Source organism: Vanacampus margaritifer, chromosome 14, assembly GCF_051991255.1.
Source record: "Vanacampus margaritifer isolate UIUO_Vmar chromosome 14, RoL_Vmar_1.0, whole genome shotgun sequence".
NCBI classification, from domain to species: Eukaryota; Metazoa; Chordata; class Actinopteri; order Syngnathiformes; family Syngnathidae; genus Vanacampus; species Vanacampus margaritifer.
The window spans coordinates 13,508,748-13,520,026 of record NC_135445.1 but is presented as its reverse complement, the minus strand read 5'-3'; the positions used below and the strand labels follow the sequence as shown (position 1 = coordinate 13,520,026).

The window sequence follows — 11,279 nt, the reverse complement described above, 5'->3', positions numbered from 1 at the left end:
TGATACCACACAATTTTCAGATTAGTTTGTAAATCATATGTCGTATTTGATTTATTTAACTGTAACTGCTGCTGCATAGTCCCGATCATAACGTATTGTACTTTTTTTATTGTAAATGTCACACGTAGCCTCATTCATACAGTTGATTGATTTTCATTTGATCCTTTACAATATAAAACATTTCCAAGTAACGCACTATTACAAATGCCCTGGTTCAAGTCATGTGTTTATTACTGGTTGAAGATTACGCCTTGCATGTCCCCCCCCCCCATCCATATTTGCATGATACTGCATACATAGAGTTGGTCCTACGGTAAAACAAGATCATCTGTATTTATGTTTTGGTAGATGAATTCTAAATTAAGATGTGGAAATGGTCTGATGGAGAATGATGTCCTCTGGTATCAAGAGTACTAAACCATATTGTAAACTTTGTTGATCATTAAAACTAGAGTTGTGTAAATATACAAAATGGAGACTTGCTCTATAACCTGCATTAATCTATGGAATGTTGTGATGTGTGAGAAAAGATTACAATGTCGGAATGCAGCCTTTAATGTCCAAAGACAATCATTTGAATAAAACAGTAGCAAATGTACAATATCAGTACATTTGTCTCTTTGTGATTCAAATCTGTTTTCTTCTCAGTATTTTTTAGGATGGGATCTTCTTTTGGCACTTTTCTCCAAAGCTTTTTGGGAAAGGCGGCCAAAGGTGTGCCCGTACATGAATTTGTATCCTGTGGAATGGTTTATGCTAGTTAGTAAACTGAGGCCAGACTTTGGACATATACTTGAAGATAATCTGTGGTATATTTCCTGATTTACCTGGGATATGTCCCGCGAATGATGGCACCACACCTCTGTGGCATGATGGGTAGATGGCACATATGGAAGGTAGCGTGCAGTCGCCGCCACCCTTCTGCCTCCCGAACTGGACAAGGGCCTCGTTGGTGGCAATGGGGTAGCCTTTCCCGATAACGAAGCGTGATTTCGGCACATGTCCTGTAAAACCTTAAAAAAAAAAAATGTCAGCTCATTTTGCTGAATGTGGTTGGAAACAGCTCTACGTGGCCCGATGCGAGTGGACTGAAACTGTGAAAAGTGACATTTGTGGCTACATTATTTGGAACGTTAGCAAACTGTCTTTCGTTTTTCTTTTTATGGACAAAAAGCTTAGTTCACTGAAATATTAGCCTTGTTTAGTACCTGACATGTAGTACTTGTAAGGGTGGCCATCATCCAACAAATACGGTTTTGCAATGGGGGTGAAGCTCTTTAAGGGCTCGTAGGACACCACTTGGTCTGAAACTGCGGTTAGGGTCACTGTTGGCCTTTGGACCTAAGAATGAACAACACAACATTACTCTAAAAAAAAACAACACTACAACTGAGAATTATGCATATAAATCCTTCTACTGTGAACATTTCTATTTATGTGGCCTTCCCTTTTAGTAAAGTGGATGACATTCCACTGACCTGAAACTGAGCTCCTCCATTCATAATTCAGTAAGGGAGAACTGATTCAAGCATGCTAAATACAGACTAAACGGACACTTCATTAGGTACACCTGAAGGCCTACTCGAATGTAATCCAATACAAGAGCTATAATTTTTATTTTTATTTTTTTACAAATGGCGCGGATTTTTTTCATATAGAGAACTCTCAAAACTGCGTTTCGAATCCCATTAGATGATTAGTCACAGAACAGCGAGAAGGTAACCTGTGAATGCCGTTGCGAGGAGTTGACAGTGAGTGATGGATCCCTCGACGCCTGTTGAATATTCGCATACGTCTTCCGGTAAAAGTCAGAAAATGCTCTCTGACATGTTTCCGCATAGCTGCAGGCGATGTAGTTCTGCCTTTTGGGGATGAAACCTACAGGCAAGAAACACGCGGGAAAGGTTGGTTAGGCGAAATGTTTTTTCCATTAATAAATCAGAAGTGACAGCTATAGGCCTACTTTGCAAAGTAAATTTTTCCACTCCAGTGAATAGCTGTAAGATCTATTGGCCAATTATGTTGTTTTAAATTAAGGTGTTAACATTGTTTCTTACTTTTGTTACATAAGGTACATCTGTGACGTGAATTGTCTTCGTCGTTAAATTTACAACTGTTTTTATGTTAGATTGCATAATATTAATTTCTATTAACACTTGTATTCAAGTTACTAAGATATTACTGTAAAAATGCTAAAAGTACACTTATTTAAAGGAAGGTTATTTGAAGGAAGTCAACCCAAAAATATTCTTTACAAAAAATATGTTGTATGGGCCCCCACTAGTTTAAACACGTCATTGTGATCAATATTGTGTTTGTGGAATATGAATTAAGCAGCAAAATCTACCCGTTTTTATCATTCTCACGGAGCGGCCATTTTGCCACTTGCTGTCCACTGAAAATCGTAGTTGTTTAAGGCTGAGGTAATGACCAATCACAGCTCAGCATTTTTCTGTGTTTGGTCATGTGACATTCGCGCGTGTGTGAGAGAGAGATAGAGAGAGAGAGAGATTATGAGTAAATACGTTTTTGTTATTACCAGTCAGTTTTTTTTCTACACGTTCAAAATAAAATAAATAAACAAAACAAAAAAAGAACATACGTTTCACTTTGTAACATATTTATATTTCCAAAGGAACCAAAAAATATATAGACCCCAATTAGATGACCGGTAATTAATAATTCGTTAGTTCATACAAAATGTCAACTGGTTACATGTGTGTGGTATCTACCTGTGTAACCGGGCATGATCCGTCCGGCATGTCTCTCAGGGATGATTCTGAGGGTCCCGTCAGGACTCGAGTGCAGGGCCGGGCTCCGCAGCTCAGCCATCAGCTGGCTATACGACTTGCCTATTTTAAGCTCTAGCTCTGGACGATAACCTGAGTTGCTAAAAAAAAAAAAAAAAAGCCCCGGTAGAGATTGTGCCATAAATGTAATTCTTACCCTAGATTTGCTCGGAGGAATGTACTCACCCTGGGATGTTTTGTGGCTGACGCTCCAACAGAACTGTGTTCGAGTCTCTCTCCGTACTGGTGCTGTGAGAGGCACCATTGGGTCACCTGCACTCTTGTTGACTGGTTGCTCAGGTATTGTCTTGCTTGGTTGCTACACACAAGAGTCACTAAATAGATTGATGAACCTGAGGCTTACTCTTTCAAATAGTGATGATGGAAATTGTGGAAATATGTAACATAAATAAACAGAATATTTTATTGTGTTGTCTCGGTTGCAAGGTAATCAACATGCTCCTGTTTATGCTATTAAATGAAACGTGCAAGTCTGCATTAATGTGTAACAGCGCCATCTCGTGGTAGATAGTTGTAAATATTTTAATCGATCTACCCATTAAAAAAAAAACCTTCACTTTTTTCACCTTCTTTATTGACAATTATGCAACTAGATGTCAAGTCAAATTCAAAACGAAAATAATTTAATATTGAAAGCTTATCTTCTTTTTAGTGTTTTATTTACATTTTTATGCCAATGTGTTTGTAAAGGAGATTTAAAAAAAAATATTCCAGGTTGCAAAAAAATCACATGCATTGTGAACATTCTACAATGCGAGGAAAACGTGCACGTTTGCTCTTGTGCAATAGTGATTGTGAAAAGACTTGCGTGCGTGCGTGCGTGCGTGCGTGTTTGATGTAAGGAGCTCAGATCATATCAGCACTTAGGAATGTCCATTCTACACATTCCTACTGTCATACCGATCGCCACTGATGTTGTGAAATCCAGTTTCAGGCTCCAATGACAGTCAATGATAATAATAATAATTCAAATGAGTTACAGTAATAACCTAATTTAAAATTCCACACATTTCCCCCAGGCTAAGGAAAAAAACCTGTAAGCATCCTTGAAGGTTTAGACAAAGTCTCTGGATGCCAAAACAACAAATTATTCCTAATATTTGTACTTTTTAAAATAAATGTATGTCTGAACTATGGAAGAGGATTAGGGCTAGCGAAGAGAGAAAAAAAAGGGTTGCCAGCAGTTTCACTTTCATCTCAGAATTCTGACTTTAAATTGAAATTTCTCACTTTAATTTCAGAATTCAATGACAATTCTCACTTTAGAATTAATCTGAATCCTGATAACCTTTCCTCTTCCGTACTGAACAGTGCAGAATTATTATTGTTTTATAATCACTTAAATTAGTAATTTTGATTGATTTAAAACAATATAAGAGTTCATATACATTAATTTGGGATTTTCTCCCTAAATAATATAGAAAAAATATTGGTTTCTTTATAATATCATATTACCGTATATGTTCAATGCACATTAGTAAAAATGATATGTATCATTTGGTGAAAGAGAGAGAGTACTGTAATGTAGTTCAACAAAAAAAATCTGGGTTCACATAGTTCCTAAATCTAAAGTCTCCTTTCAGAGTTGGGTCATGTCATACTTTGCGTGTTTCACAGGTATTCGTGAGTCCCAAAAAAGGAATCGGCTGTAGCGGAGTCATTGTTTTCCTAAGTGAGTGACATTAAGGTGCGAGTGTGAGCATGCAGTTCTGCGGTGAGGTAGGACGGGCGACGTGGAGAAGGCGTGGTGACAAGGGTGCGGGGGTGGACCTGAATGGGATGCTTTGAATTCTACTTGAGCAACTCACCTCAAGAAGCCTCTCGAAACGAGATCCTTGCTCTCGTTCTTGTTGCAGTCGTATCAGCAAGCGGGAATGAATCTTTACAGGAGTTTTGGGAATCTAATGGAGGCCTGGGTAGCTGAGCAAAACCCAGACCCCGAGTTGCTGGAGGATATTCCCAAGGAACCCCCTACGCCTTCTTCACTTTCTTCTTCAGGCTTGGAGAAAAATGTGCGGACAGAATCGGTGGACTCTGGAGTGGAGACAGCCAGCACTGACACTTTCTTTCCCGCCTCGTCATTGTCCACGGATATTGCAGAGATGGACTCTCTTGCATCTGGGGTCGCGAATGACAACTACATACCATTCTCATCAGGTGGACCTGCTTCGCTGCCCCCTTATTTAACACCGCCCGCCATCTCCCACCCCACAAGTCTCCGAAGAGTTCAAGGATCCGTACTCTCTAACTCAAAATTGAGACAAGCCCTCCAGAGATCTGAGTCTCGACGACAATCTGAGCCCCTTGGAGCTGATCAAAGCGATTACACAGCCCCTCGACACAGAACCTCCAAGATGAGGTCTGAGAGTTTCGGCTCATGGAAGACCACCAGGCCAGACCAGATATCGGGTATGAGCAAACAAACAATGGCTTCCAGAAGCAAGATGGAGCCAATGCAGGTAAGATCGGGGGCGAGGTTAGGTTTACAGTTGAGGTTGGGACTTGGGTTTGGAACTGGGGTTTGGATTAGGGTTAAGGTTGAGGGTTTGGTCGGGGGTTACAATTGGAAATTTATGTTTGGGTTGGGGTTAGGTTTAGGCCCTAGATTTAGGGTTAGGATTTGGCTCTTGCATTTGCGATGCGGTTAGCTTCTGGGTTGTCATAGAGCAGGGGTCTGCAACCTGGAGCTCCGGAGCCACATGTGACTCTTTAGACCCTTACCGCTGGTTCTCTGTGGACCTATAAAAAAATAAAAAAAACGAGTGAAAATGACTATATACTTTTTTACATACAGGATTTATTTGTATTATTTTCAATTATATTTTGGTAATTTAAAAAATAAATAAATTGGTATTTGATATATTTTATATTCATTATTATACTATATTATTTTATTATTATTATTATTTAAATATTTTTAGATACATTATTTGAATGAATTAATGATTTAGATAAAATGATAATTAATAAATAAATGAATAAATAAATCAAGTATAAATTTGTAGGTTGTCAGAAAAAGAGGCGAAAGCTAGATTAAAAAAAAGTTATTTAAAATACCTAAAAATGTCCAAAAAGAGCAGAAAGTTACCATATAATGTACACAAAATTTCCTCCCCAAAAAGTCAGAAACTTTATTTAAAAAAAAGGCAGAAAAGAAAACGTTCAAAAAGTGACCATAAAATATCCAAAAACAAAAGAAGAATGGCAGAAAATTACCATAAAATGTCTTTGGAATTGCCCTAAAAAAAATTGACAGAAAATTCATTATAAAAAAAAATAATCAGAAAAGAAAATGTTTAAGAAGTAACTATAAAATGTCCCAAAATAAAATAATAAATCCCCCAAATGATCATAAAATGTCCACAAAATTGCCAAAAATGTCCCAAGAAAAGGAAGAAGAGAGGCAAAAATTGACCATGATATGCCCATCCTCTTTTCTTCATCACAATGTTCAAATGTTCAAGTTTCTTGCTGTTTATTTGACAGCGTTGCTAACCCCATAGGGGATAGGATCTCTCTCCCCCAAATTTACACATGCTCATTTTGGGTGGTGTCTGTTCAAGGATGCCAGCAGCAGCTTGAAGATGACATAAATCCTACAGCAACATGCCGAGTCTTGTTTTCCTTGTAAAGGTAAAAGTGAAGCGGGGGACGCGTTACCCTCTGCCCTTTCTTCCAAACTGCCTTCATAACACGCAGATGCTATTACTCACTCGGCACCGCTGTCATGCTGGCGACCTGACACAAATCTGTCTATGCTGCAAGAGATCATAAACCAGTCTGCCTACATGACTCTACGCCCGCGGGCAGTGAGAGTCGTGGAAGGGACATTTTCAGCAGTTAGTCCGATCTTTAGGTTGAAGTGTTTGGGAGTTAATTAATCAATCAATCAATCAATGTGATTCCCTGAATCTTAATGTTTCATGAACCAATGACCTTGGACCTTCATGTCGGAAGAGGAAAGGGCCATCCACAAACTGCTCCCATGAAGTTAGGAGGATGGAATTGTTCAAAAGCTCTCATTCAGAGTTCCTTTCACTGCTGCTTCTTTCCAGACAATTTATTTGGACACCATATTAGTCTGTAATTTCTGCTAACAACAGAAACTATTCATCTAGCTCCAATGATGCAACACCCAAGTCAGATATGTAAACCGTCTCACTACCAGTGGTCTTTTAATGACAATCAACCGTTTTTCACATTTTGTCTTGCTGTAGGTGAATTTTTGTTCCTATAGTTTATGTATGTCACCCTCTGAACGGCGCAATTAACCACACTGTGCATTCACGATGCCTTTGCGGCGCTGCTTTTGTTCTCCGGCGTTTACTTTATGATTCTGTGAGTTCAGAGGCAAGCGCCTGAGCTCTTAATTAACGACACCACACAACATAGTTTCCAGTCATTTGCAAACTATAATTAAATTTAATTAAATCTTTTTTTTCTGTTGAGTTTAAACACTGGAGCAGGTACGTGGAGATTTTGAAGAATAAAATGTGAAGGTTGGAAATTGCACGCTCCCTTGTCAAAATGCCAGAGAAACAGTAATTACCTAAATGTAAGATCTTTGCAATAGAGTTTTTTAGAACAGTGTCAAAAGAGCATTTAACTACGCTTAACTATTTTGCCAGGGTCAGAGAATGAAACAAACTGTAATAATTTCCTACACAAGCATACAAAAAATACAATTTAAAGCAGGGTACATATAACCTATGCCTTTTTTTTTTAAACCAATTTTTTTTATTTAAAAAATCAGCATGTGTGCGTTTATTGCTCTCACTGTACTACAGATGGCCAACACATTGGAAAATACAAACAAAGCAAAGGAAGTAGAAGAAGAAAAGGAGAAAGTTAGGGTAATTGTTTGCTTATATGTTAACTTTACTGACATTACAAACTCCTCCCATATCATTTTTATTGTGTTAATGTCTTGTGAGACAAGACACTCAACACTCAGCTAGCAATATCTTCAGGTGACTTACTAATTAGTTAGCACGTTAAACGCGGTTCTCCACGTTAGTTTTAAAATAGCTGCCGAATCTGACTTGTAACAGTGACGGCCTCACAGAAGACTTTCATGTCAGTCCCATGAGAAATGGCTGCATTACATCACATGCAATAGCAATTTCGATCAGGTTAGCATGTGGGCATCACAGTCAAGTGGCTAATAACACAAATGCCTCACTTGGAAATTTTCCAGGTAACAACTCTTGGCGCATGTAAACATCAACCTCTGACAAATTACATTAGCCTAAGTCATAGAATGCCAACGGTAGACATGTCTCAAAGTTAGCCTAGCTGTGTAAGTAAGCTAGCAACCAACGTTAGCAAGCTTACCTTTAAAATTGCAGAGCAACAGTGAGAACTAAGAATGGAAACGCTGGCAGAAATCCGAGAGAAAAAAAGGCCCTAAATTTGCCCAAAAAGTTTTTACGCTTGGATTTTTTTTTAAAAGCGTATCAAAAAAATGAAAATGCGCATTTTGGCGATGGAAACAGGTTTTGCGAATAAGCGACGACTCCTCAACTAAAAATAGATGTACATTTCAAAATAGGGGGCAGTGCCCTATATCACCTCTATTGGTTAGCCGCAACTGCTTTCAATTTCTCTTTTTAGTTTGAAAAAAAGAAAGATTGCTGACCTAGTGGTTAGCACGTCTGTCGCACTATTCTGAGGTTTAGGGTTCAGAGTTGACATGCATGTTAACATCAATGAAGATTCTAAATTGTCATGACCCTAACAAGTTCACAAGCTAAATTTGGTGTGAACACAAATGATGTCTAACAAAGTGATTCATTGTGTTCTTCTTTGTAACCTTCCAATCTCGTGCTGTGTTACAGGGCTCCCGTGAGGTGTTTTCCACGGACCTGAGTCCTGGGCTCAGGTACTTGGACCAGGTGTGCCAAATATGGGAGGACGTTGCCAAGCAGCAGCTTGCTAATGGTGGCTACCACGTGGATAGGGATCAAGTAAATTACTTTTTTTTTTTATGTTTCCACACATAGATCATGTCATCCTGTTTATTAATGACTTCCTCCTCCTTCTCCTCCTCTTGTCAGGTTTCCAGCAGCTGTCAATCATTAGACCCGCCTATTTCTTTTTCCAGTGCTAAGCTTGAGAATCTTTCCAACAAACACAAACAGCTCAAAGTATTTTCTTATGGACATTTTCGACAGAGATCATCTTCAGAATCAATCATACCGTCAACACACTCACGTGAGTTTTTAGATTTGAATGAAATATTCTGGCACAGCAGAAATGTATTTATTTATTTATTTATTTATTTAACAGAAAAGTTCGGCTCCAGAGGGCAGCAAATGAGCACATTTAACCTACTGGACAAGGAAGCTCAGGACAGTAAAATACAGGTAGAAATCTATTTTTATCACAATCTACCCAATTCATTTATACGATCAGTTTTGAAAAAGAAAATAATTGAATTCCAATTCCTAACAAGGGTGACATCGCACATAGAAGCAACAACAAGACCTGGAAGATCAAGTCTGTGTCTTTGAAGAGAGACAGTCTTCAAAATGCAAATAAGTGAGTGCAAATATTGTTGACCAGTGTAAACAAGCTGTTAGTAGGGACCGTGCCCGTGCCATATGGTACACGATGATGCAGGGCTGCTCCAACATGGCATGCGGCCGCCCTTCTGACTGCTTCCTGCTGCCCACTGAATGCTCATCTCGGCTCGGCTCAATGTGTTCTTGTTCTTTCCTTCCAGCCAAGTGATGCAGTCTCTGGACAGAAACAACGCACGGCGACAGCTAAGCCAACTGTTTAGGAAGAGACGGAGAACTCTCCCCATTCTTACCTGACACGACAGGAAAAGTACAAATCATTTTAATTGTAGGATTCTGAGGATAAGTTAAAAGAACCACTGATTGTCACACCCACCCACTCCACATTTGACCCATCCCATGAGGGAGCGGTGAGCAGCAGCAGAGGCCGCGCTCAGGAATCATTTGGTGATCTAACCTCCCAATTTCGACCCTTAATGTTGAGTGTCAAGCAGGGAGAAAATGGATCCCATTTTTTATAGTCTTTGGTATGAGGGATTGAACACACAACCTTCCAGTCTCAGGGAAGACACTCTACCACTAGGTTACTGAGCTGGTGATAATGTAAGTTATTCTAAATAAACACATATGATTTGCAGTATTTTGTATCATGTACATTTGTAACATGCAATATCGTTCACTATGAATATTAATGTGTAAATACTTGTATTACAGAATATAGACAAAATATAAAGTATTTTTTTTATTTTGTACATTTACATCCCACAATATCTTCCTACTATGTGAAGTCTACACTATCAGAGAGAAAAAAGCATTAAGACTAATGCTACGAATTGTCTCGAGAGTTTATGTTTATTTGGTAAATGTGCTTTTCTTTTAAAAATAAAATAATAATTATAACCCATTTTGTGCAGGTGAATACCTACTTCTTTAGTACAGCTTTTTTTTTTTTTTTTTTTTAATTTTGGTACATTACCGTATGTGCAATACATTTAAATTAAGTAATTATTAAATTCCCTCGTGAATGTACAGTATTGCGAAATACTGTACTTTGCTTTAGTGCATGAATACATTAAATTAAAAAGAGAAATAGACTTTATTATCTTTATGTTTTGATTACAACAAGATGACATTCGCTGGTGCTGCAAGGTAAATGTACTCAACACCTGCGTGCGTCCTCTTTTCGATTTTGGTGCTGGAGGGTAACATTATGGTATTTTTAATTTTATTGGTTGCTATGTCCATTTATATAAAACTTTTGTGTGACGGTAGAGGCGAGGAACTCCGGTTTGTTTTGCAGCAGGTTCCCATGGCACGCAAGCTAGCTGCATGGCTAAAAACACACCCTCGTTTTTACGACGTATACTGTTGACAAATCACTTTAAAAAACAAAAACAAACTTAGACCAACATTTTAACTTTTGCGCTATGTGAAGTGAAAATGGAGACCTTAAAATTGCTCTTTGTAACAATTTGACCCAAAATATCTTCCATTAGCATTTTTATTTGACCATTTCTGACTGAAATATTATAATTAGTAGATTAACACATTAGCTGTTCACAGTGGGTACTCCAGCAAGCCTCTGCTAATAGTTTTCAGACTGGATTTGGGTTTGAATTTCCCGCCCTCTGTGTGCGGATGTGCAGTCATGAGCGTTTTCTTAGTGAAGAAGGGTATGTGAGTGTGTGAATTTGTGTGTGTGTGGGGAGGTTGCATTTCTGTTTTCGGCCACAGGTGGCAATAGTGATTTGAAATAGAATTTTCTCAGTTCAATAGCTTTATCGACGTTATTTTTTGGAGAAATTTCAAAATTGACATTTTTGTCCAAACAATATATTTTTGTCACTAACTCAAACTAATCTCCGCAACATATGCCTGATTTTGTGAAAACACATCATATTTATTTTTGATATATTTAAATTCATCGTTGATGTTCAAACTCATTAAA

The 11,279-nt window shown here is 38.3% G+C and overlaps 2 protein-coding genes across 2 annotated transcripts; one reads left to right on the top strand and one right to left on the bottom strand.

Annotated features, from left to right (window-relative positions):
* Positions 1-285: 285 nt before the first annotated feature.
* On the bottom strand, positions 286-3,307 carry cimip2b (ciliary microtubule inner protein 2B). Its single transcript, XM_077542782.1, has 7 exons — positions 3,300-3,307; positions 2,976-3,038; positions 2,733-2,890; positions 1,724-1,878; positions 1,209-1,341; positions 828-1,013; positions 286-739 (listed from the first exon to the last, which is right to left on the bottom strand). The coding sequence occupies exons 1-7, from the start codon at positions 3,305-3,307 to the stop codon at positions 645-647; spliced, it is 798 nt and encodes a 265-aa protein (XP_077398908.1). The 3' UTR covers positions 286-644.
* Positions 3,308-4,627: 1,320 nt separating this feature from the next.
* LOC144064041 (uncharacterized) lies at positions 4,628-10,235 on the top strand. The gene is made up of 6 exons (XM_077586190.1): positions 4,628-5,269; positions 8,648-8,776; positions 8,867-9,023; positions 9,099-9,175; positions 9,265-9,350; positions 9,535-10,235. Exons 1-6 carry the CDS (start codon positions 4,685-4,687, stop codon positions 9,626-9,628), a joined length of 1,128 nt encoding a protein of 375 aa, XP_077442316.1. The 5' UTR covers positions 4,628-4,684; the 3' UTR covers positions 9,629-10,235.
* Positions 10,236-11,279: the final 1,044 nt, after the last annotated feature.

Bases quoted from the DNA above. Each gene is read 5' to 3' on its own strand.
- cimip2b (XM_077542782.1), bottom strand. The intron at 1,879-2,732 runs GTAGATACCACA...TCTTGCCTGTAG, and splicing joins GATCATGCCCGGTTACACAG to GTTTCATCCCCAAAAGGCAG. The intron at 1,014-1,208 runs GTACTAAACAAG...TTTTTTTTTAAG, and splicing joins TTACAAGTACTACATGTCAG to GTTTTACAGGACATGTGCCG.
- LOC144064041 (XM_077586190.1), top strand. From the start codon at position 4,685: ATGAATCTTTACAGGAGTTTTGGGAATCTAATGGAGGCCTGGGTAGCT. The intron at 5,270-8,647 runs GTAAGATCGGGG...GCTGTGTTACAG, and splicing joins GCAAGATGGAGCCAATGCAG to GGCTCCCGTGAGGTGTTTTC. The intron at 9,176-9,264 runs GTAGAAATCTAT...ATTCCTAACAAG, and splicing joins CTCAGGACAGTAAAATACAG to GGTGACATCGCACATAGAAG.